Source organism: Arachis ipaensis, chromosome B9, assembly GCF_059453495.1.
Source record: "Arachis ipaensis isolate K30076 ecotype BB chromosome B9, ASM5945349v1, whole genome shotgun sequence".
NCBI lineage: Eukaryota > Viridiplantae > Streptophyta > Magnoliopsida > Fabales > Fabaceae > Arachis > Arachis ipaensis.
In genome coordinates, this window is record NC_142444.1 from 33,887,366 (window position 1) to 33,914,936 (window position 27,571).

Genomic DNA, 27,571 nt, shown 5'->3' on the forward strand with positions numbered 1-27,571 from the left:
ATCATAGAGAAGCAAACACATAAGAATAAAATATTATGGTTAAATAATGTAACCATGTAATTAAGCTCAAGTCTCATGGGTTATGTGTTCTTAGCTATCATTTATGTTTCTGTTTATAGTCTTCAAACAGGTTTTAACACAAATATTTTGATTTAAATTAGTGAAATTTTCAAAATAGAGTCTTGAAAAGAAACATATTATTTTTCAACCAAATAGAACATGCATGAAAATATCTATTACTATGCGATCTATCCTATCCTAACAAAAGAAAAATTACTAATTTATTAGTGCTAAGAAAGAGAATTTACCTCCAGAAGTCAGGTACTGACCGACCTCCCCACACTTAAAGCTTGGCACCGTCCTCGATGCCATCAGTCAGGAACAAAGGGAGGCTGGTAGCAGCATCTCCACAATCGTGACCGTCATGGCTCCCTGTGCTGGTAAATGAAGTGGAGTCCGGAGTGTCTGGGCTATCTTCAGGTGGGTGGTTACCAACAATCAGCTCCTTGAGGTATGTAAATCGGCGCTTGTTATGGCGCTCTCTTTGCTTTCCCTGCCGGTCTAGTCTGTCTAACCTCTGAATTATCTGTAAGAGTAGCTGATTTGTTGAAGGTTCTTGTGATGTGGAATGAGAAGGAATATCTTCCGCCGGTTCTGTGGTCCGGTTGATAGTGGCTGCTGGAGGTCTGATGTACTTCCCATTGGGGACGTACTGATCATCCCGCGAAACTATGGTCTTGGTATCCCCAGCTCTGTAGGAGACTCCGGCTACTGAGACTAGATCTGAAACCAAGGCGGAAGAAGGTAGGTTGTCCGCAATTTGTACGTGTCCCATAGCATTCCGGATGTGACTTGGTAAGTTGAGAGGCTGGTCTGTAAGGATACACCAGAGAAGAACAACCATATCTGTAGTGAAGGAGGACTCGTGAGTGCTTGGAAAGACGTAATGGGACATAATCTGTGCCCATACTCGAGCCTCCAAGGTGAGTGCTGAAGCCAAGATTCCCTTAGGTCGGGATCGATGGTATCCATAGATCCATCTGCTGTTAGGTTGTCCTATAATTCTGAGAACGGCGTCCCAGTCAAATTGGTATGTCTGGCGCTTGAAAGAGGCTTTTTGGAATGCGTCCAATCCTTCTGGATCAGGCGGAAGATCTAAAGCTTGCTGAATAGCTTCTTTAGTTATGGGGACTTGCTTCTAACGGACATAGACAGACTGCAGGGTTGGCATGTGAAAGTTTGAGTAGAATTCAACTACCCATGAAAGATTGACCTGCCGTGGCTGTCTCCGTAGGAATCTCCATTGTCTTCGTTCAATTCGGGGCTCAACAAATTCAATAATGTTGGTCGGGAGGATGAGAAGGTACTCATTATTATACTTCCGCTGAGCCAGGATGGGGAACATATGCTCACAGTAGCGGTTAGTGAACCGCGCAGTGTCCTTTGCTGGAAAGGCTTTCTCTTTTTAATCGACCTTGATGATCCTCTTGATTCACTTTGTCGAGGGCTTTACTGCTGTTGAAGATGGCTCCGCAGCTAGTGCTCTTTTTGTTCCTTTCCTTGCCGGTGGTTTGGGAGTAGCTTTCTCTTTACCTTTCTTAGTGGCCATCCTGAAAAGGGAAAAAGAAGTAACTTTTAAAGCTAAGGGTTAGAGCAGGGAAGAGGATGGTACAAGTGATAATCAATGCACGGTAAAGAAGGATGTCGTTAACACATGGTCGCGACTACATGTGATAAGTTCATCAAGAGAAATATAGCAAGTGCAGATAATGGCAATTAGATGCAAGATGTTCATTGGCATGCTGGCAAAGGCATGAGTAGCATAGATCAAGCATGAATTGCCCAATTTGATTATCAAGTATTTCAAACTAACAATCTGTTTGTATTGACAATTATATTCAATCAATAAAATATTAAAAGGAGTTTTGTGAAAAATAGGCATTAGAGTAGAAGAATAGAGTATTTAAATATGCACAATGCCATACGGGCTTTTTCACAATGGTAAATATGTTATTGAGAGTATTGAATTTGAACATGCAAGCAACCCTAAAATAATTAATAATTGTCAAACAATTCCTAAATAATCCACAAGCAAAATATAGAAGAAAACAATCACCCAATAAATTTCTAACACCAATTAAAAGGATGTAAAAAGAAAAAGAAAGACTAAGAAAACATAGATAATGAAAGTAAAAAGAAAAAAGAACAAGAAAACATAAATAAAAATAATAATGGAAAAGTAAGAAGAAGAAAAGAAAAAGAACCTTGATGATGATGATAAAGAAGGAGGGAGAGGGTAAAAAGTGAGAAGGAATAAAGAAGAAAGAAGGAAGAAGAAAGAATTAAAAAGGAGGAAGAAAGAATTAGGATTAGGGAAGAAAAGATAGGAATTCTGGCGCTGATCTGGATAAATTGTGCGTCGGATGCGACGCGGACGCGTGACCTGATTTATGCTATTGGCGCGAGTGCAGCCTTGCGCACGCACAACTCTATGTTTTATACGCAAATTGCCAAAATTTAGGGTGATGCGTGCGCGTGAGGGACCCGCACACGTGAATGGCCTTATTTCGAAAAATGACGCGGACGCATGAGGGACGCGTATGCGTGATAGGGCTTGTGCTTCCAGCACCCTTCCAGCCCCACTTCATCATAACCCTCTGCCATACACCTATTTACGTCGATTTTGTAGGGTCACACGTGCGCGTGGGTGACGCGCACACGTGGGAGGCTGATTTTTGTAAGTGACGCAGAGACATCTGGGACGCGTTCACATGGGCGTGTTTGTGCCTAAGGCACGCCTCCAGCCATGCTCCCGCGTGACTCTCTGCTTCTTTTCTTTATTGTCCCAAATGCACTTATGACGCGTACGCGTCAACGACGCTCGCGCGTCGCGTGCCCCTTTTTTTTTTATGCAGAATGCATATGCAAATGCAGACTATATGCAGAGATTATGAGAAGAGTCATTAAGAAAAATAAAGTAGAATAAAATAAAATAAAACTAAGACTAAAACGGAATGATCATACCATCCTGGGTTGTCTCCCACCTAGCACTTTGCTTTTACATCCTTAAGTTGGACAGTCTTCAAGCTCATTCTGCTTCTGTTGGTGGGTCTCCCAAAAGGAAGACCTCTAGCTCTTTGTGATCCTTCATCTTCTCACCATGATAGAGCTTTAGGCGATGTCCATTGACCTTGATGAATTTGGAGCTAGAAGGATGACGCAGGTGAAATACTCCGTATGGCTCTGCCTTTTCTACTCTGTAGGGACCTTCCCATCTTGATCTCAGTTTGCCTGGCATGAGCCTCAATCTGAACTCTCTCCTTTTTATGTGCTTGTCATGGACAGCCTTCATCTTCTCTTTGTATCGCTTGGAGTTGTCATATGCTTCTAGGAAAAGGTTCTCCAATTCTGCCAGTTGTAGCTTCCTTTCAGCACCAGCTTCCTCCAAATTCATGTTGCACTCCCTCACAGCCCATAAAGCATTGTGTTCCACCTCTACTGGAAGGTGGCAAGCCTTTCCGTACACTAAGCGGAAAGGGCTCATCCCAATGGGTGTTTTATACGCTGTTCGATATGCCCAGAGTGCATCTTGTAGCCTGGCACTCCAGTCCTTCCTATGAGGCTGTACTATCTTCTCCAGAATACGCTTTATTTCTCTATTAGATACTTCTGCTTGCCCATTAGTCTGGGGATGATAAGCTGTTGCTACTTTGTGAACAATCCCATACTTCTTCAGTAATCCTGTTAATCTCCTGTTACAGAAGTGAGTGCCTTGATCACTCACGATTGCTCATGGTGATCCAAAGCGACAGATAATATGATTTCTAACAAAGGAAACGACAGTGTTAGCATCATCAGTACGGGTAGGAATTGCTTCTATCCATTTAGAGACATAATCTACAGCTAACAGTATATAAAGGTAACCACTAGAGAAATGGACCCATGAAGTCAATGCCCCAAACATAAAAAATTTCACAAAAAAGCATAATCTGTTGAGGCATCTCATCCCTCTTGGATATATTACCAAACCTTTGGCATGGGAAACAAGATTTACAAAAAGCAGCAGCATCTTTAAAAAGAGTAGGCCACCAGAATCCACAGTCTAAGATTTTTCTAGCTGTTCTTTGAGGGCCAAAATGTCCTCCACTCTCAGAAGAGTGGCAGGCCTCTAAAATGGATTGGAATTCTGATTGGGGCACACACCTTCTAATTACCTGGTCAGCACCACACCTCCATAAATATAGATCATCCCATATATAATATTTAGACTCGCTTTTCAGCTTGTCTCTCTGATGCTTAGTAAAATTAGGAGGGAAAGTATGGCTAACTAGATAATTAGCTACAGGTACATACCAAGGAACTACTTCAGATACTGCATGCAAGCTATCAAATGGGAAAGTATCATTTATAGGAGTGGAGTCATCCTTAATGTGCTCAAGACGACTCAAGTGGTCTGCCACTAAATTCTGGTTACCACTCCTATCCTTAATTTCTAAATCAAATTCTTACAGTAACAGTATCCAACGTATTAGCTTTAGACTCTTTTTTAGCTAATAAATACTTTAGAGCTACATGGTCCGAGTATACTACCACCTTAGTACCAAGTAAATAGGCTCAGAATTTATCTAGAGCAAAAACAATAGCTAGAAGCTCTTTTTCAGTAGTAGTGTAATTAGACTGCACAGCGTCTAAGGTCTTAGACGCATAAGCAATTACGAAAGGATCCTTACCTTCGCGCTAAGCCAGCGTCGCTCCTACTGCATGGTTGAAGGCATCGCACATAATCTCAAAAGGCTGGCTCCAGTCTGGTCCTCTCACAATCGGAGCTTGAGTCAGGGCGATCTTCAGCTTATCAAATGCTTGCATGCAATCCTCACTGAACTCGAACTCAATATCTTTCTACAGCAGTCTGGATAAAGGTAATGCTACCTTACTGAAGTCTTTAATGAATCTCCTGTAAAAACCTGCATGGTCCAGGAACGAACGGACTTCCCTCACGGAGGAGGGGTAAGGCAAATTAGAAATGACATCTACCTTTGCTAGATCTACAGACTAGTATTAGACACAACATGTCCTAGAACAATCCCTTGTTTTACCATAAAGTGACATTTTTCAAAATTTAAAACAAGGTTTAAACTAACACACCTGTCTAATACTTTAGCTAAACTATCCAAACAAAGGCTAAAGGAATCACCCTATACGCTAAAATCATCCATGAAAACTTCCATACAGTTCTCAATAAGATCTGAAAAGATACTCATCATGCATCTTTGGAAGGTAGCCGGTGCATTACATAAGCCAAAAGGCATCCTCTTATATGCATACGTTCTAAAGGGACATGTAAAAGTAGCCTTCTCCTGATCATCAGGAGCTATATGAATTTGAAAGTAGCCTGTATAACCATCTAAAAAGTAGTAATGGGATTTACCTGACAGGCGATCTAGCATCTGATCAATAAATGGCAAGGGGTAATGATCCTTGCGAGTAGCTTGGTTGAGACGCCTGTAATCAATGCAAACTCTCCATGAATTCTGCACTCTAGTTGTTAGGAGCTCTCCATGCTCATTCTTTACTGTTGTGACTCTGGACTTCTTGGGCACCACTTGTACTGGACTGACCCATTCACTGTTTGAGATGGGGTAAATGATATCTACTTCAAGTAGCCTAGTCATTTCTTTCTTGACAACTTCTAAGATGGTGGGATTTAATCTTCTTTGGGGTTGACTGACAGGCTTTGATCCCTCTTCTAAGAATATCCTGTGCTCACAAACTTGAGGGCTGATGCCTACTATATCCGCCAAGCTCCACTCAATTGCTCTCTTGTGTCTTCTCAGCACACTAAGTAGCTGCTCCTCCTGTTGGGAAGTGAGCTCCCTTGCAATGATAACTGGGAACTTCTGATTATCCTCAAGGTAAGCATACTTGAGGTGGGGAGAAAGTGGCTTTAATTCCGATTTCTGCTCATAGCTAGGCTCTAGATCATCCAGGGCTAGTGATATTGGTAAAATATCTTCATTATGTTCAGAGGGTGTTCCCACACTTGGACATTGCTCCTTGTGCTTCTCTTCTACTTCTTCTTGGTGAACTTCAGCTACAGTTTCATCAATGATATCGCACTGGAAGATAGAATGATCTTCCGGAGGGTGCTTCATAGCTTCATTTAAACTGAAACTCACTGCTTTGCCATCTATCTCAAAGGAGTAAGTTCCTGAGAATGCATCCAGCTTGAACTTCGAAGTCTTCAGGAATGGTCTTCTAAGCAGGATTTATGATGGTCTTCCTAAGTCATTAGGGGGCATTTCCAGGATATAGAAGTCAATGGGAAATGTGAGCCCCTTAATGCTCACTAATACATCTTCAGCAATTCTAACCACTGTAATAATGCTCTTATCTACTAACACAAAACGAGCTGCCGACCTTTTTAAGGGAGGGAGCCTCAAAGCATCATATATAGACAATGGCATTATACTAACACACGCTCCTAAATCACACATACAATCAGAAAATATTACACCTCCAATGGTACAGTTAACCATGTATGGACCTGGGTCACTACATTTTTCAGGTATACCCCCCATTAAAGCAGATATAGAACTACCTAAAGGAATAGTTTCTAATTCATTAATTTTGTCTTTATGTATGCATAAATCTTTCAGAAACTTTACATATTTAGGTACTTGCTGAATAACATAAAAAAGGGGAACAATTACCTCAACTTTTTTTGAAATTTCTACCATTTTGGGATCAAGTTCCGTCTGCTTCTTGGATTTTCTTGCAAGGTGTGGGAATGGGATAGGGATGGTGCCACTTGCCGCCTCTGCATCCCTTGGTACTCCATTCCTTGGCTGAGCTACTTCTTCTTCAACCTTATCTTGTATTTCTTCTTCCTCTTCAGCATCTTCCACTTCAACTATATCTTCAACTGGGACGTGTTCTATTAGGCTTGGCTCCTCCTGGTTCCTCTCTTGCAGTGTGGTTCCGAACCTCAAAGTGATGACATTGATGCCATCCTTGGGTTTAGGTAGGGGTTGAGAAGGAATTTCACTGGAGTTTGAAGGTTGGTTGGTGGAAGCAGGTAATGAATCTATTTAGGAGACGAGAGCTTGTAAAGTGGCATTTAGACCATTTAGAGTAGAGTTCAGTGTAGTCTGCATGTCTTGTTGTCCTTGTGCAAGAGAACGAAGCATCTCATCATTTGATGAGGAAGGGGGATAAGTGATCTGAGGGGCCTGTTGTTGGTTATGCTGGGGTCCTTGTGACTGCCTTAGGTGAGGTGCTCTGTAAGGCTGGGTCTGATTCTACTGTCTGTTGTTGTTATTCCACCTCTAATTTCCATTGTTGTCTCTACCTCCTCTGTTATAGTTGTCCCTCCAGCCATGGTTGGAAGTATCTCTCCAACCCTGGTTGGAGTTGTCCTGCCATCCTTGGTTATAGTTTCCACCTTGGTTGTAGTTGCTGCCTTGTTGATTGTATCCTTGATTCGGGCAGTCATAGAAGTTATGAGTAGCTGCCATAGTGTTGTCTTCTTATTGGAGTTACGGGCACTCATCAGTATAATGACTATAATCAGCACAGATTTCACATACTCTTTGGGGAACTAACTGTTGGCTTTGTTGTGGTGGGGGAGGCTGAGTTTGTTGTTGATTCAACTGCATCTACTTCAGTAGGTTGGTCATTTCACATATACTCTGTGTAAGAGCAGTAGTTTCACTGCTAGAGGAAACCTTTGCAACAGTCTTTGAGTGGCTGTTACTGTGCCTGTGGTTCCTAGTGGACTCAGCTAAGTCGCTGATCAGTTGCCATGCTTCATCTACAGTCTTGTACTTTTTCAAAGAACCATTACTAGCACATCTAGTGTAGTTTTATCCCGAGGCTTCATGCCTTGAGTGAAGTAGCTGATCAACACTAACCTGTCAATCATGTGGTGGGGGCATGCGTCCAGAAGGTTTTTAAAGTGCTCCCAGTACTCATAAAGAGTCTCTGATTCTCCTTGAACAATATAGGAGATCTCTTTTCTCAATCTATCTGTAACTTCAGCTGGAAAGTATTTTTCTAGGAATTCTCTCCTGAGCGTATCCCAGTTGGTGACAGTTGCTTCAGGTTGGGAGTAGTACCACTCCCTCGCCATTCCCGCAAGAGAAAACGGGAAGGCGGTTGACAAAATAGAAGTTTTATTTGCACCATGACGCCTAACAGTAGAACAGGCTGTCTAAAAATTCCTGAGGTGCTTGATGGGCTCCTGAGCAGGTAAGCCATGAAACTTGGGCATCAAGTTGATTAGTGCAGTCTTCAGCTCAAAATCTGCAGCCAGAGTTGGATGATGTACTTGATACGGCTGTAGTGTAAAATCTGGAGCTCCAGCTTCCTAGAGAGAAATTGATGAGCGGATAATTTATACCCTTTTTGGCATTATTTTTACATAGTTTTTAGTATGTTTTAGTTACTTTTTATTATATTTTTATTATTTTTTATGCAAAAATTACATTTTTGGACTTTACTATGAGTTTGTGTGTTTTTCTATGATTTCAGGTATTTTCTGGCTGAAATTGAGGGACCTGAGCAAAAATCTGATTCAGAGGCTAAAAAATGACTGCAGATGCTGTTGGATTCTGACCCTCCTTCACTTGAGGTAGATTTTCTGGAGCTACAAAAGCCCAATTGGCATGCTCTTAATTGTGTTGAAAAGTAGACATTTTGGGCTTTCCAGTAATATATAATAGTTCATACTTTTCCCGAGATTTGATGGCCCAAACTGGCGTCCAAAGCCAACCTAAAATATCTTGGCGTAAAACGCCCAAACTGGCACCAGAATTGGAGTTAAACACCCAAACTGGCACCAAAGCTGGCGTTTAACTCCAGGAACAGCCTATGCACGTGTAAAGCTCAATGCTCAGCCCAAGCCATACCAAGTGGGCCTCGGAAGTAGATTTCTGCACTACCTGGACTTAGTTACTCATTTTCTGTAACCCTAGGCTACTAGTTTAGTATAAAAACTACTTTTAGAGATTTATTTTATGTCTTTGGTTGATCATATGCTATCATAGACTATTTTTACATTTGGAGGCTGGTCTCACGGCCATGCCTAGACCCTTTTCACTTATGTATTTTCTACGGTGGAGTTTCTACACCCCATAGATTAAGGTGTGGAGCTCTGTTGTTCTTCATGAATTAATGCAATTACTACTGTTTTTCTATTCAATTCACGCCTACTTCTTCTCCAAGATATTATCTCATACTTAATTTAGTTAAGTCAGAATGAAGGGGTGATCCGTGACAATCACCCAATCTTCGTTACTCGCTTAGCCAAGATTGCGTTCCTGACAACCACAAAGCGATCTACATGATGTTCAATGTAGTCATTGGACGACAGCCGGAGTATACTCTCTTGGGTTTCTAATCAATGATTCACATCATCTCTCCTGACAACAGAGCATCTGGATCTGAGATTAGAACCTTTGTGGTATAAGCTAGAACCATTGGCAGCATTCCTGAGATCCGGAAAGTCTAAACCTTGTCTGTGGTATTCCGAGTAGGATCCGGGAAGGGATGACTATGACAAGCTTCAAACTTGCGAATGCTGGGCACAGTGGCAGTGTGCAAAAGGACAATGGTCTTATTCCGATGCTAGCGGGAACCGACAGATGATTAGCCATGCGGTGACATCGCATATGGATTTGTTTTCATCCGAGAGGATCATACAGCTTGCCATGGAAAGAGGTAACGCATGGTTGGAAGAAGGCAATAGGAAAGCAGAGGTTCAGAAGCAACAAAGCATCTCCATACGCTTATCTGAAATTCCCACCAGTGAATTACATAAGTAACTTTATTTTATTTTATGTTTTATTTATGTTTTAATTATCAAAACCTCATAACCAATTGAATCCGCCTGACTGAGATTTACAAGGATGACCATAGCTTGCTTCAAGCTGACAATCTCCAGGATCGACCCTTACTCACGTAAGGTTTATTACTTGGACGACCCAGTGCACTTGCTGGTTAGTTACGCGGAGTTGTGAAGAAGTGTTGAAATCACGATTTCGTCGTGTACCAAGTTTTTGGTGCCGTTGCTGGGGATTGTTCGAGTTTGGACAACTGACGGTTCATCTTATTGCTTAGATTAGGTAATTTTATTTTATTTTTATTTTCAAAAAATTCAAAAAAAAATATTTGTTCTTCAGAGTTTTTAAGAATGAATTCTAGAGTTTCAGATGATATGTGAAGCCTGGCTGGCTGCTAAGCCATGTCTAATCTTTTGGACTGAGGCTTCCACTTATCATTGCAAGAGCCTTTGGATTCCCATCTAATTGGCTGTTGTATGTCTAATTTGTATGCTGAAGCTTGGCTGGCCATTTGGCCATGTCTAATCTTTTGGACCGAAGCTTTCACATAAAGCTTAGCTGGCTATTTAGCCATGTCTAAATTTTTGGACCGAAACTTTAGACTAACATTGCATGATTCCTGGAATTCTTATTAAAAATTTTGAATTTCTTATTTTTCTCTTTCCAAATTATTTTCGAAAAATCCAAAAAAAAATTTAATAAAATCATAAAAACCAAAAATTTTATGTTTCTTGTTTGAGTCTTGTGTCAAATTTTAAGTTTGGTGTCAATTGCATCTTTTTAATCTTTCTTTAAATTTTTGAAAACTCATGCATGGTGTTCTTCATGGTCTTCAAGTTATTCTTGATGATTGCCTTTGTTTAATCTTGTGATTTTCTTGTTTTGTGTTTGTTGTTGTTTTTCATATGTATTTTCAATTTGTTAGTGTCTATAGATTAAAAATTTCTAAGTTTGGTGTCTAGCATGTTTTCCTTTTCTTAAAAATTTTCAAAAACATGTTCTTGGTGTTCATCATGATCTTCAAAGTGTTCTTGGTGTTCATCTTGACATTCGAAGTGTTCTTGCAAGCATTAGTTATTTTGATTTTAATTTCTTATGTCTTGTGTCTGTTTGTTGTTTTTCTCTTTCCTCATTAATTTCAAAAAAATAAAAAAATATATCTTTTCCTTAAATTGCTCATAATTTTCGAAATTTTAGATTGATTTAGTCATAAAATTTTAAAATTTAGTTGTTTCTTGTTAATCAAGTCAAAATTTCAAATAAAAGATTCTATGTTTTTTAAATCCTTTTCAAAAATCAAATCTTTTTTATTTTTTTTACATTTTCAAAAACTTTAAAAATTTGATTTTCATAAGTATATTCTATGATGGTCTGTCTGAATTGTCCAAGATGTCATTGGATCACTCTGCTGGTGGATCTCTTCATCTGAAGAAGATACCTGCAGAAGCCCAGGAACTTATTGAAATGGTTGCAAATAACCAGTTCATGTACACTTCTAAAAGAAATCCTGTGAATAGTGGGACAACTCAGAAGAAAGAAGTTCTGGAGATTGATACTCTAAATGCCATATTGGCTCAGAATAAAATATTGACTCAGCAAGTCAATATGATTTCTCAGAGTCTGTCTAGAATGCAAGCTGCATCAGGCAGTACTAAGGAAGCTTCCTCTGAAGAAGAAGCCTATGACCTTGAGAACCTTGGAATGGAAGAGGTGAATTACATGGGAGAATCCTATGGAAACACCTATAATCCTTCATAGAGGAATCATCCAAATTTCTCATGGAAGGATCAACAGAAGCCTAATCAAGGCTTCAGTAACAATAATGGTGGGAGAAATAGGTTTGGCAATAACAAACCTTTTTCATCATCTTCTCAGCAACAGACAGAGAATTCTAAGCAAAGCCACTCTGACTTAGCAACTGTAGTCTCTGATCTATCTAAGACCACTCTCAGTTTTATGACTGAAGCAAGGTCCTCCATTAGAAATTTGGAGGCACAAGTGGGTCAGCTGAGTAAAAGAGTTATTAAACTCCCTCCTAGTACTCTCCCAAGCAATACAGAAGAGAATCCAAAAAGAGAGTGCAAGGCAATAAACACGTCCAACATGGCCGAACCTGTAGAGGAGGGAAAGGCAGTGATTTCCAGTGAGGAAGACCTCAATGGACATCCACTGGCCTCCAAGGAGTTCTCTAATAAGTAACCAAAGGAATCTGAGGCTCATACAGAGACCATAGAGATTCCACTAAACTTACTGTTGCCATTCATAAGCTCTGATGAATGTTCTTCCTTTGAAGAGGATGGAGATATTATTGAAGAGCAAGTTGCTCAATATCTAGGAGCAATCATGAAGTTGAATGCCAAGCTAATTGGTAATGAGACTTGGGAGGATGAACCCCCATTGCTCATCAATGAACTAAATGATCCGGTTCAACTGAAATTACCTCAGAAGAAACAGGATCCTGGAAAGTTCTTAATACCTTGTACCATAGGCACCATGACCTTTGAGAAGGCTCTGTGTGGCCTGGGGTCAGGGATAAACCTCATGCCCCTCTCTGTAATGGAGAAACTAGGGATCTTTGAGGTACAAGCTGTTAAAATCTCACTGGAGATGGCAGACAATTCAAGGAAATAGGCTTATGGACCTGTAGAGGATGTCTTAGTGAAGGTTGAAGGCTATTACATCCCTGCTGACTTCATAATCCTAGACACTGGGAAGGATGAAGATGATTCCATCATCCTTGGAAGACCCTTCCTAGCCACAGCAAGAGCTGTGATTGATGTGGACAGAGGAGAGCTAGTCCTTCAATTGAATGAGGACTACCTTGTGTTTAAGGTTCAAGGATCTTCTTCTGCAACCATGGAGAGGAAGCATGAAAAGCTTCTCTCAATACAGAGTCAAACAAAGCCCCCACACTCAACTTCTTAGTTTGGTGTTGGGAGGCCACCAGTAAGCTCTGAGTCTCTGTGAAGCTCTCTAAGAGCTTCATGGTCAAGCTATTAACATTAAAGAAGCGCTTGTTGGGAGGCAACCCAATATTATTTAATTATATTCACTTATTTTCCATTGTTATTTTATGTTTTCTTTAGGTTGATGATCATATGAAGTCACAAAAACAAATGAAAAATAAAAAACAGAATGAAAAACAGCATCAAAAATAGCACACCCTGGAGGACAGGCTTACTAGCGTTTAAACGCCAGTAAGGATAGCAGAATGGGCGTTTAACGCCAGAAAGGGCTGTCTGGCATATTTAAAGTTGTGTTATTCAAGTGTGAGTGGTTTATTGCTGAGGAAGATGATTATGGTCTGACATACGTTCTTTTCAACAAAAGATGTTACCAAGACGAACCATTTGTGTTGGCAAGCCAAGCACACCAGTGCTTTTATGTGAAAGATCCATATATTCCCCAAAAGCATTATGTGATGAAAACGGTTCCAAGAGACTTGTTTAACATTGGGGTCCAATTACAGTTTGACCCTAACATAAGAGAGCCACATGAATCGGCAAATAGTCCGATACCCTTGATGATATTGGCGATGTAGACTTGGTTAGACAGGGTGTGCGACCCACTATTGTTGATGTGACACCGAACAAGATCAAACCTAACCACAAAGAAATAGAGTCTGATGATTTTGACAGTGAAGCTGAAATTGAGGTAGTACAAAAATTGTCCATGATGCTTTATTTGTTCATGATGCTTTATATGTGGCTGCCATATGATTTATTTGTACAAAAATTGATATGACAATAGTGGTCCATAGCCCTCTTAAAATATGTGGCTGTCATATAATTTATTTATCCATCAAGCTTTATTTGTTCATACTTTATTTGTTCCTGAAATCTCAATGTTTGTTTACTTTATTATGTGGCTGCCGTATGATAATGCATATGTCTATTTCTTTATTAGTTTTGATGCTTTATTTTTCTCTCTTCATGCAATTTAATTATGTTGATGCTTTATTTGACATTTTTTAATACAGGATGAACAATGAAGGAAATCCCAAAAGAAAAAGGTTAAGTACCCTATCACAAATAGAGTCACAAAGAAGTCCCTTGAAGATGAGGAGTCCAGTAAAAAATTCAGGAAAAATACAATTCACAAGTGCTTATGCATTGCTAAAACAATTTCAAATCAAAAGGGAGCATGTTTTAGCTGCATGTGGGGATAGTAGTAAACATGAGACAATGAAAAAGGGAAAGATGCCGAAAAAGAAGCTGACAAGAGTTGACGATGAAGGTCAAAGCAAAATGGCAACCAAGAAGATAACAAACATGAAAGATCGTGAAGATCAAATCAAGATGCCAACAAAGAACTGCAATGAAGAAAATCATCTAGTCAAGATGAAAGCCAATGAAATTGAGGGTCAAAGTGGGAAGAAGCCGTCTAAGAAGAAGGTGCCAATGAAGAAATCAAAGGTGGAAGATGATAAAACCAAGATGAATACCAATGACGCTGATGGTCAAAGCAAGAAGCCAACCAATAAGAAGATGCTGATGAAGAAATCGAATGAAGAAGATGCCAATGAAGAAGAACATAAGATTGAGTCTCTTATCCCAGCTATGACTTTGGATGAATTCTTCGAAAAATATGGGATATCGTTGGATGAAAATGATGAAGAATATGAATATGATTATGATGATCACAATCCAAGTGTTGGTGATAGTAGTGATAGTCAACTCGGTAATTCCTTTATCCTTTTTTTTTCAATAGCAAATAGTGAAAGACATCAACCTAACTCTTGTATTTAGTTGATTACTCTTTTATTTACTTTAATAGTATTCTTGTTAATATTCTCTAGTAATGACATTGGAAATAGGTACCAAAAAGAAAAAAGTTCGTGGTCCCACCCAACTCAAGCATATTCATGCTATGGAGACACAGATAGAGTTAACATGGTGCAACGACAGACCTATAGGCCCAACAAAGACACAGGTTCAATTGTTTAGTCGATTTTTAGGTACACTTGCAAGAAACTCTAATTTGGTCACGTTATTATATACTAGTTGGCAAGCTGTGTCAAGTGAGACTAAAACTTCAATGTTGGATTATGCAAAGGTAACTAGACCATTCTCCTTTTTAAATTGTTTACAATTAGGCTTAGCATTGTACGGTAAAATAACATAATTCACTGTTTATTCATAGTCTAAATATAAAATTCCAAGTGATGCTGAGCCTTGGGTGATAGATACCATTGGAGAGTCATAGAAGCAATTTAAGAAACGCATAAAAAAATATCACTATACACCATACAGCTCATTCAGAGAGATGATGAAAAATCATCCGATTACCGTACCTGAACTGTATTTTAGAAAATTAGTTCAATTTTGGAGTCTTGATATCATCAAAGTAAGTTATTTTCACAACTTTCTTGGCTTTATTAATGGTATCGTGTATTTAACTAACTTAATGTATTTTTACATTACAACAATATGTAGGTTATTTCTGACAAAAATCGTGAAAATAGATCCAAACAAAAATGGAATCATCGAATGGGTCTAGTTAGTTTTGAATTAGTACGAGCTGAATTGGTATTATATTTGTGCTTCGCATTTAAGTATCTTTGCATCTTTCATGTCATCTGTGCTGACTTCGAGTAATCTTTGTGGTTTCTTTGTAGCGTACAAAAAAAGAGGGCAATAAAGATCTATCACAGTCTGAGATGTTTGTTGTAACTCGTACTAACAAGAAAGGAGAGACTGATTCGGGAACACAAGAGACGATTGTGAGTTGTTTAGTTTCGTAGAAATGTACACTAAAAGAAATGTGTAAATCATTTTTTATATTTTTAGCATATACGCACATGAACTTATTTCAATTTTCCTTCTATGTAATAGGATCATCTTCAAAATTTGAAGCAAGATGGATACAGTGATGATGAAGCGCTTCAAACGGTTTTTGGAAAGGAGAGACATGGTAGAGTTCGTTTCTATGGTCGATCAGTCACAAAATTCTCTCTTAAAAAGGATAAGCAAATCCGACAAATGCAACAACAACATGCTGAAGTGGTTTCAACTATGGAGAAAAATCAAAATAACTTAACTTCCAAGTTGGATGGTTTAACGAGCTTGATCAAAACGGTGTTGCAACAAGTTAATCCTGGTATGAGTGCGGAACAAGTGCAAGTAATGATAGAAGCTGCCCAACAATCTCCGCCTGATGCAAGTAGTGTACCAAATGATGCGAGGCGAAGCATTCCTCCTTCACTGGGATCGAACCATGTGTCAAAAGATATGGAAGTAAGTACTGTCAAAATTAGTAGTTAAATTAATGGTGGCTGATTGCTTAATAGTGGGTGATTGCTGTTGATGTTAATTTTATTGTTGATTTTATTCGCTAATTGGCTCCATGAGTACATATTAAATAGAAGGGTAAGAAACTAATTACGAACTAAGATGCATAACCTACCATTGTTTCTCTTTAGAAGGTATAGAAAAATAGATAAAGCAATAATAATACATGAAGGTGAAGTGGTAGCAATCAGCATTGAATTAGTACTCAGTAATATATAGCAATCAGCATTATTATTATTTTAAAATTTACTTTGTCTATTGATTTCACACTCGATCTGGTTTTTCTGTTTCGCTGGTGTTGATTACTTGATTTGTTTGATGGGTTGGAAGCTAATAATAGTATTTCGGTATTACCTTATTTTTTAAGCTTCTATTTTGGTTGTGGTTGTTTCTTTGTGCTGGATTTTTTTCAGTTTTAAGCGACTTCAACAGGGGAGTTGAAGTTCCACTCAAAGATAGATTAAAAACAAATAAACATTACCAAATGGCTCAAAACCACATGCAAATACTCCTTGTTATTTAGTTGTTGAAATTTTCATATTGATTGACTTACTTAACTTGTACTCCATATTCATTACTCAACTGCACTGCATGTGCATCATCAAAAATATTTTTGTTCTGTTCTAACTTCTTTATTTCTTTTGCTAGTAGGAGGACATGATGTGAAGAAAATATGTTCTATACAAATATAAGATGGGATGGGTCTTATAATGATTTTGGTTATCTAAATGTATTATTTTGATGTGTTCTTTACATTTTGATAAGAGACTTTATCCGATAATACATGTAATGGATAAATTACACCCTATTTTGATTAGTGTTGTAATGGATATCTACTTTTTAATGAAACTTTTAGGATTTACATTTATTGAATTTCTCATTCTTAGATTTATTTTGTGATTATCATCATTTTGGAATGTGATTATGCTTCAAAAAAAATTCATAAAATAAAACAGGTTACCATAGATAACTTATGGCCACGATTTTAAGGAGGGGTGACCATAGATAAGCTATGGCCACGGTGAAAACAGTGACTATAGATAAGGCTATGGTCATGGTTTTAAGGCGGGGTGACCATAGACACTATGGTCACGGCAAAAAACCGTGACCATAGATAAGGCTATGGTCACGGTTTAAGGAGGGGTGACCATAGGGGCTATGGTCACGGCTAAAACCGTGACCATAGATAAGGCTATGGTCACGGTTTTTAGGTGGGGTGACCATAGAGGCTATGGTCATGGTTTTTGGTGGAGTGACCATAGAGGCTATGGTCACGGCCAAAACCGTGACCATAGATAAGGCTATGGTCACGGTTTTGGGAAGGAGTGACCATAGAGGCTATGGTCACGGTCAAAACCGTGACCATAGATATGGCTATGGTCATGGCCAAAACCGTGACCATAGATAAGGCTATGGTCACTGTTTTGGAAAGGGGTGACTATAGAGGCTATGGTCACGGTCAAAACCGTGACCATAGATATGGCTATGGTCACGGTTTTTGGTGGAGTGACCATAGAGGCTATGGTCACGGCCAAAACCGTGACCATAGATAAGGCTATGGTCATGGTTTTGGGAAGGGGTGACCATAGAGGCTATGGTCACGGTTTTGGGTGGAGTGACCATAGAGGCTATGGTCACGGCCAAAACCGTGACCATAGCCTTATCTATGGTCACGGTTTTGGGAAGGGGTGACTATAGAGGCTATGGTCACGGCCAAAACCGTGACCATAGATAGGCTATGGTTATGGTTTTATCGCGTGACCATAGATTAACCTATGGTCACGGTAAAAAAACGTGGCCTAAAGTGCCAGAATTTGAATATTACAACCGTGACCATAGAAACCATGACCATAGATAAAAAAACGATGACCATAGGTCTATGGCCACGAGAGAATAGGCCACGGCAGAAAAACCGTGACCATAGGTCAAAAACCGTGACCATAGACCTATGGTCACCCTTTTCACTAGCTATGGTCACGGTTTTTCACCGTGACCATAGACCTTTTTTTTGTATTGGTAGAGGAGGGAAATGCAGTGATTTCCAGTGAGGAAGACCTCAATGGACGTCCAATGGCCTCCAAGGAGTTCTCTAATGAGTAACCAAAGGAATCTGAGGCTCATACAGAGACCATAGAGATTCCACTAAACTTACTGTTGCCATTCATAAGCTCTAATGAGTGTTCTTCCTTTGAAGAGGATGAAGATATTATTGAAGAGCAAGTTGCTCAATATCTAGGAGCAATCATGAAGCTGAATGCCAAGCTATTTGGTAATGAGACTTGGGAGGATGAACCCCCATTGCTCATCAATGAACTAAATGATATGGTTCAACTGAAATTACCTCAGAAGAAACAGGATCCTGGAAAGTTCTTAATACCTTGTACCATAGGCACCATGACCTTTGAGAAGGCTCTGTGTGACCTGGGGTCAGGGATAAACCTCATGCCCCTCTCTGTAATGGAGAAACTAGGGATCTTTGAGGTACAAGCTGCTAAAATCTCACTGGAGATGGCAGACAATTCAAGGAAACAGGCTTATAGACCTGTAGAGGATATCTTAGTGAAGGTTGAAGGCTATTACATCCCTGCTGACTTCATAATCCTAGACACTGAGAAGGATGAAGATGATTCCATCATCCTTGGAAGACCCTTCCTAGCCACAGCAAGAGCTGTGATTGATGTGGACAGAGGAGAGCTAGTCCTTCAATTGAATGAGGACTACCTTGTGTTTAAGGTTCAAGGATCTTCTTCTGCAACCATGGAGAGGAAGCATGAAAAGCTTCTCTCAATACAGAGTCAAACAAAGCCTCCACACTCAACTTCTAAGTTTGGTGTTGGGAGGCCACCATTAAGCTCTGAGTCTCTGTGAAGCTCTCTAAGAGCTTCACTGTCAAGCTATTAACATTGAAGAAGCGCTTGTTAGGAGGCAACCCAATATTATTTAATTATATTCACTTATTTTCCATTGTTATTTTATGTTTTCTTTAGGTTGATGATCATGTGAAGTCACAAAAACAAATGAAAAATAAAAAAACAGAATGAAAAACAGCATCAAAAATAGCACACCTTGGAGGACAGGCTTACTAGCGTTTAAACGCCAGTAAGGATAGCAGAATGGGCGTTTAACGCCAGAAAGGGCTGTCTGGCATCTGGCTGGCGTTAAACGCCAGAAATGGGCATCTGGCTGGCGTTTAACGCCAGAAATGGGCAGCAAACTGGCATTTAACGCCAGGAAAGGTAGCAGAGCTAGCGTTAAATGCCAGATTTGGCACAGAGTGGGCGTTTGAATGCCAGAATGGTGCAGGGACTCAAATTCCTTGACACCTCAGGATCTGTGGACCCCACAGGATCCCCACGTACCCCACCTCTTCTTCTCTCCTCTTCACACCTTTCCATAACACTCTTCCCCAAACACCCTTGACCAATCCCATCAATAACTCTTCCCCAAATACCACTCACTTATCAAATCTTACCCTCTTCTCCATAATCTCTTCACCACTCAACTCTATCCATCATAAAACCCTACCTACCTCACCATTTAAATTGAAACCATTTCCCTCCCAAACTCAAATCCTCATACACGGCTACCCTCTCTCTCCTACCCTATAAATACCCCTCCTCACTACCTCCACTTTCACACATCACAAACACTTCTTCCCCCTTGGCCGAACCTCTCACCCCCCTCCATCTCCTCCATTTCTTCTTCTTCTACTCATTTCTTTCTTCTTTTGCTCGAGGACGAGCAAATATTTTAAGTTTGGTGTGGAAAAAGCTCTGCTTTTTGTTTTTCCATAACCATTAATGGCACCTAAGACCGGAGAAATCTCTAGAAAGAAGAAAAGGAAGGTAATTGCTTCTACCTCCGAGTCATGGGAGATGGAGAGATTCATCTCAAAAGCCCATCACTAAGAAAAGGATGGAGCAAACAAGAGAGCCCACTCATGGACCTCAACAAGAGCATGAGGATATTCCTCATCATGAAATCCCTGAGATGCCTCAAGGGATGCACTTTCCTCCACAAAACTATTGGGAAAATCAACACCTCCTTAGGAGAATTATGTTCCAACATGGGACAACTAAGGATGGAGCACCAAGAGCATTCCATCCTCCTCCATGAAATTAGAGAAGACCAAAGAACTATGAGGGAGGAGCAACAAAGGCAAGGAAGAGACATAGAGGAGCTCAAGCACTCCATAAGATCTTTAAGAGGAAGAACTAGCCGCCATCACTAAGGTGGACCCGTTCTTTAATCTCCTTGTTTTTATTTTTTCTGTTTTTCGAATTATATGCTTTATGTTTTGTCTATGTTTGTGTCTTTATTACATGATCATTAGTGTCTAGTTTCTATGTCTTAAAGCTATGAATGTCCTATGAATCCTTCACCTTTCTTAAATGAAAAATGTTTTTAATTGCAAAAGAACTAGAAATGCATGATTTTAAATTATATCTTGAAATTAGCTTAATTATTTTGATGTGGTGGCAATACCTTTTATTTTCTGAATGAATGATTGAACAGTGCATATTTTTGAATTTGTTGTTTATGAATGTTAAAATTGTTGGCTCTTGAAAGAATAATGAAAAAGGAGAAATGTTATTGATAATCTGAAAAATCATAAAATTGATTCTTGAAGCAAGAAAAAGCAGGGAATAGCAAAAGCTTGTGACAAAAAAAAAGAAGCGAAAAAAAAAAGAAAAAGAAAAAGCAAGCAGAAAAAGCCAATAACCCTTTAAACCAAAAGGCAAGGGTAAATAAAAAGGATCCAAGGCTTTGAGCATTAATGGATAGGAGGGCCCAAAGGAATAAAATCCTGGCCTAAGCGGCTAAACCAAGCTGTCCCTAACCATGTGCTTGTGGCGTGAAGGTGTCAAGTGAAAAGCTTGAGACTGAGCGGTTAAAGTCGTGGTCCAAAGCAAAAAAAGAGTGTGCTTAAGAGCTCTGGACACCTCTAACTGGGGACTCTAGCAAAGCTGAGTCACAATCTAAAAAGGTTCACCCAGTTATGTGTCTGTGGCATTTGTGTATCCGGTGGTAATATTGGAAAACAAAATGCTTAGGGTCACGGCCAAGACTCATAAAGTAGCTGTGTTCAAGGATCAACATACTGAACTAAGAGAATCAATAACACTATCTGAATTCTGAGTTCCTATAGATGCCAATCATTCTGAACTTCAAAGGATAAAGTGAGATGCCAAAACTGTTCAGAAGCAAAAAGGCTATAAGCCCCGCTCATCTAATTGAAACTAATCTTCATTGATAAGTTTAGAATTTATTGTATTTTCTCTTCTTTTTATCCTATTTTGTTTTCAGTTGCTTGGGAACAAGCAACAATTTAAGTTTAGTGTTGTGATGAGCGGATAATTTATACCCTTTTTGGCATTGTTTTTACATAGTTTTTAGTATGTTTTAGTTACTTTTTATTATATTTTTATTAGTTTTTATTCAAAAATCACATTTCTGGACTTTACTATGAGTTTGTGTGTTTTTCTGTGATTTTAGGTATTTTCTGGCTAAAAAAGGACTGCAGATGCTGTTGGATTCTGACCCTCCTGCACTCAAAGTGGATTTTCTGGAATTACAGATACCCGATTGGCGCGCTCTTAATTGCGTTGAAACCTAGACATTCTGGGCTTTCCAGCAATATATAATAGTCCATACTTTGCCCGAGATTTGATGGCCCAAACTGGCATCCAAAACCAGCCTAAAACATATTGGCGTAAAACGCCCAAACTGGCACCAGAATTGGAGTTAAACGCCCAAACTGACACCAAAGCTGGCGTTTAACTCCAGGAACAGCCTATGCATGTGTAAAGCTCAATGCTCAGTCCAAGCACACACCAAGTGGGCTCCGAAAGTGGATTTCTGCACTACCTGCACATAGTTACTCATTTTCTATAACCCTAGGCTACTAGTTTAGTATAAAAACTACTTTTAGAGATTTATTTTATGTCTTTGGTTGATCATATGCTATCATAGACTATTTTCACGTTTGGAGGCTGGCCTCACGGCCATGCCTAGACCTTTTTCACTTATGTATTTTCTACGATGGAGTTTCTACACCCTATAGATTAAGGTGTGGAGCTCTGCTGTTCTTTATGAATTAATGCAATTACTACTGTTTTTCTATTTAATTCATGCCTACTTCTTCTCCAACATATACTCTCATACTTAATTCAGTTAAGTTAGAATGAAGGAGTGACCCATGACAATCACCCAATCTTCGTTACTCGCTTAGCCAAGATCGCGTGCCTGACAACCACAAAGCGATCTACATGATGTTCAACGTAGTCATTGGACGACAGCCGGAGTATATTCTCTTGGGTTTCTAATCAACGACTCACATCGTCTCTCCTGACAACAGAGCATCTAGATTTGAGATTAGAACCTTTGTGGTATAAGCTAGAACCATTGGCAGCATTCCTAAGATTCGGAAAGTGTAAACCTTGTCTGTGGTATTCCAAGTAGGATCCGAGAAGGGATGACTGTGACGAGCTTCAAACTTGGGAATGTTGGGTGCAGTGACAGTGTGCAAAAGGACAGTAGTCCTATTCCGACACTAGCGGGAACCAACAGATGATTAGCCGTGCGGTGACAGCGCATATGGATTTGTTTTCATCCGAGAGGATCATACAGCTTGCCATGGAAGGAGGTAACGCATGGTTGAAAGAAGGCAATAGGAAAGCAGAGGTTCAGAAGCAACAAAGCATCTCCATACGCTTATCTAAAATTCCCACCAGTGAATTACATAACTTTATTTTATTTTAAGTTTTATTTATGTTTTAATTATCAAAACCTCATAACCAATTGAATCCGCCTGACTGAGATTTACAAGGATGACCATAGCTTGCTTCAAACCGACAATCTCCGTGGGATCGACCCTTACTCACATAAGGTTTATTACTTGGACGACCCAGTGCACTTGCTGGTTAGTTACGCGGAGTTGTGAAGAAGTGTTGAGATCACGATTTCACCGTACCAGTAATCCTCCTAGGTGCTGCCATCCTATCTGCACGTGAATCAACTGAATCAGTAGTAAAGGATCTTGTTTCCTCCTCAGATGGCGGTTCAGATTCGCCCTCAGATGAGACTGGTGAATCGATAACAATCACTTCACCATCCTCTGAGGCTAACATGCGCCGAGCTCGCCTAATACGTGAAAGAGTTCTTTCAATTTCAGGATCAAATGCAGCTAAGCTCGGATCAGCCATTGAACGCGTTATTCAATGAAAGAAACATACAGATCATGGTAATAAAATAAAATAAAATATGCAAATAAAATAGAAATATGTACACTAATTAATAATTTAGCACACAATTGCAACTCCCCGGCAACGGCGCCAAAAATTGATGTGTGGCAGAAATTAGAACAATTAAGAGATTATAATATAAGAACAGCGTTGCGAGTATAGCTCTTAACCAGCAAAAATCTGCCTCATCAATTTAGAAAGGTTGTCACAAAAGTTTAGAATAAAAAATACTGGGAGTATGAGTCCCAGGTCATCCCCCAACGAGTTTCTTGAAAGGGTGCTAAGTTATTAATCAGGAGTTTTCCGAGGATTTTGAGAGTTGAATGACAGAAAATAAATAATTGTAATTTAAAAGAGAAATATATGTTTCAATTAAAAATCCTTGACTGGGGGAATGATTAATTGGAAGTTCTATCCTTGTTGGAAATTTCTCAAGTGTAGTATAAAGAAGTTGTTGTTTTCACTTAGTTAACCCTTACTAAATAAAGGAAAGTCAAGTAATTGAGCTAATTCTTATTCGCAAATCCTAGTCCTCTCCCGTGGGAAGGTCTAGTGTTAGTAAATACAGAATTAGCCAACAACTTCCAATTTAACTAATCACTTAAGCATTCCAACTCAAGTGTCTCCTCTTAATCAACCCCCATGTCAAGTTGGGAATCTACTCCATTGACATGAAAATTACTTGCATAAAATTAAAAAGGGAATAAAAGAAAGACATGATAGACAATAACTGCAATTTAATTGAAACTAAAAGTAATCCTTTTCATTAACAATCCATGAAAATAATCCAATTGTAACTTTAAACAAGAATTAAGAATATGGAATAAATAAAAGAGTAAGGAAACAAACTAGAATAGCATCTTCAACGGAGGTGATGACTCTTCAATATCCAAAAGCAAAAGCAATAAACTATGAATGTAAAGAAAACCTAGAGGAAGAGTAATTTTTCTCTCTAGATTCCGATCTAAAATCCTAAAACTATGCTAATGAGAATGTGTCTTGAGTCTCTGCATGTTCCTTGGCTCTAATATGTGTTTCTGGGCCAGAAATTGGGTCAAAACTTGGCCCGAAATCGCCCCCATCATTTTCTGTTATTTCTGCAGATCGCGCATGTCACGCGAACGCATCAGTCACGCGTGCGCATCGCTGGTCGTTTTGGCGTGTCACGCATACGCGTCATCCACGCGTGCGCGTCTTTTGTGCAAACTCCAACCCACGCATACGCGTCAGGCACGCGCACGCATCGTTGCAATTTTCTCCATGTCGCGCGCACGCGTGAGCCATGCATGCACGTCGATGCTCGCTTGTTATCTCCTTGGTTTCTTGTGTTCCTTCCATTTTTGCAAGCTTCCTCTCCATCCTCTAAGCCATTCCTGCCCTATAAAGCCTGAAATACTTAACACACGGATCACGGCATCGAATGGTATAAAGGAGAATTAAAATATACAAATTAAAGATCTCTAGGAAGCAAGTTTTCAACCATAAAACAAAACTAGGAAGGGATTGTAAAATCATGCAAATCATATGAATAAGTAGGTAAAGACTTGATGAAACCACTCAATTAAACACAAGATAAACCGTAAAATAGTAGTTTTATCACTTCTCTCTTGACATTCTTGCATCTCGGCAATGACATCGTCAAAGGCTCGGTGCAAAATTCTGGTTAGCTCCTAGGACTCTGACGTAAATTCACAGATATTGTGTGACCAAAACACCAAATCATTGAATCCCTTGCTTCTTAGCTCCAGTAGCGGCTCGTCTTGGTTGCTCTTGATGTGCAGATGCCTCCTCTTTATGTTCTTGCTCTAGCATTCCAGTATGTATTTCAGTGTCACGTTATCTACTCGCTCGAAGCTTAAGACGCTCAGGGAATGGCGGCACAGTATGCCCCTTGACTCAAACAGCAGGCACTGGCACTTTACCTCTCGTGATACTGCATCGTAGGTGACAAATAACTTGTTGAATGTGGAGTTAGAAACCTGATTTACGACTTTGTATGTTGTGAAACCTAGGGTGGAATGCATTGATCTTGTGATGCAGTTCACCTTTTCTCTGAATTTTCCTTGAACTTTCCTGAACTTCTTGTGGGTATACACGTGCTGAAACTAGGCCTCTATTGGTGATTTTGTTATGCATGGTATCACGGTGTGAAAATCTGCAGCGTCGAATTCTCTCTCTTTCTCTCTCTTTACTCTCTACTTGCTAGGCAATTGTCGTATTGCTTCACGAATTGACTCAAGGAGCTATTGCGTGTGATGAACTTGTTGAAAAATGTGTGCAAGCTCTCGCACCTTTGTGTGCTTCTCATCTCAGCCCAGAAGTGGTGATCCAGGTAAACTTGAATCCATATATGCCGATCTTCGTATAGCTCTGCATAATGAACCAAAAACATGAGCTAGGATAGACCGAAATTTGTGCACGTTTAAATTGAAAAAGCAACAGCGTGAAAATAATTCGAATTAAAACCTTGGTTACTTGAGAGCCACTTGTTGCCTCCGAGGCCGTACTTTATGTGAAAATCGTTCTAGTTTCTGTCGAATGCATCTTTTGTGAACGAGTTCCAAATGACGTGGCTCATCTCTTGTTCTATTTCTTCGTGTCGCTTGTAGCCGTTTAGTTTGTTTAGGATCTTCTTCATGATGTGCCAAATGCACCACCGGTGAATTGTTGTTGGCATGCACATCTCGATGGCTCTTTGCATCGATGCGCATTGGTTGGTAAGAATGCCTTTTGGTACCTTCCCTCCCATGCAACGGAGCCAACACTCGAATAGCCATTTGAATGATTGGGTATCCTCATTTTTCATCAGGGCGTATCCGAGAAGTGTCGACTGACTGTCATGATTCACGCTCACAAAAGAACAAAAAACCAGATTGTACCTGCATAAATGGACACTCTCACAATGTGATGAACTAAAATGTGTAGATTTGGTGAATTTAAAGACTTAATTTGGGTGAACCGAATTAAGTGAACAACTTGGCACTCTTCTGTTATCTGTTTAGATAGCTGCTGTCTTGTCTGATCCAATTGTACTTCCATATTCCTGTTAGCATTTTTAGTGTCTTGTAGCATCTCTTTAAATTCTACTAACTATTTTGTTATAAAAAGCAATTGCTGATTGAGTTCAGCAACTTGTTCTGGAGGACTAAGTTCAGAGGATACTGCTTTAGCCTCTTCTTTCATGGAGGACTCACTACTTAAGTACAGATGCTGATTTCTAGCAACTGTATCAATGAGCTCTTGAGCCTCTTCAATTGTCTATCTCATATGTATAGATCCACCAGCTGAGTGGTCTAGAGACATCTGGGCCTTTTCTGTAAGTCCATAGTAAAAGATGTCTAACTGTACCCATTCTGAAAACATTTCAGAGGGACATTTCCTTAGCATCCCTCTGTACCTTTCTCAGGCATTATAAAGAGATTCATTATCCTCTTGTTTAAAGCCTTGGATGTCCAGCCTTAGCTGTGTCATCCTTTTTGGAGGGAAAAATTGATTCAAGAATTTGTCTGATAACTGTTTCCATGTTCTTATGCTTGTTGTGGGTTGGTTATTTAACCACCTCTTAGCTTGATCTTTTACAGCAAATAGAAATAGTAACAATCTGTAGACATCCTGATCTACTTCCTTATCACGTACTATGTCAGCAATTTGTAAGAACTGTGCTAGAAACTCAGTAGGTTCTTCCTGTGGAAGACCGGAATACTGGCAATTTTGCTGTACCATGATAATGAGCTGAAGGTTTAGCTCAAAACTGCTGGCTCTGATGGGGGGTATACAGATACTACTCCCATATGAGGTAGTAGTGGGGTTAGCATATGACCCCAGAGTTCTTCTGGACTGTTCATTTCCAGTTAGATCCATGATGGAGAGAAAGGGAGATGATGTGGATTGTGAATAAAAATTTTATTCCCTTTTTTTTTAATTTAACGAAATTAAAAATAAAGTAAATAAATAAAATGAGGCAAATTTCGAAAATAAATAAAAAGAAATAAACGAAATTAGAAAACTAAATTAATTAATTAATTAAAAAGATTTGAAAATTTTTGGGTGAGGATTTTCGAAAAATGAAGAGAGAGAAAGTGGTTAGGAAGTTTTAAAAAAGATATGTCTTAAAATTAAAGATACTTGTAAGAAAATAAATAAGAGAAAAGATTTGAAAAAGATTTGATTTTAGGATTTGAGATTAGAAAAGATAAGA

General features: G+C 39.4%; 1 protein-coding gene across 1 annotated transcript; it reads left to right on the forward strand.

Moving 5' to 3' along the window:
- The first annotated feature begins 13,819 nt into the window (after window positions 1–13,819).
- LOC110267046 (uncharacterized) lies at window positions 13,820–16,102 on the forward strand. Its single transcript, XM_088498900.1, has 5 exons — window positions 13,820–14,519; window positions 14,656–14,894; window positions 15,275–15,367; window positions 15,457–15,561; window positions 15,674–16,102. Exons 1-5 carry the CDS (start codon window positions 13,820–13,822, stop codon window positions 16,100–16,102), a joined length of 1,566 nt encoding a protein of 521 aa, XP_088355026.1.
- The last annotated feature ends 11,469 nt before the right edge of the window (window positions 16,103–27,571 follow it).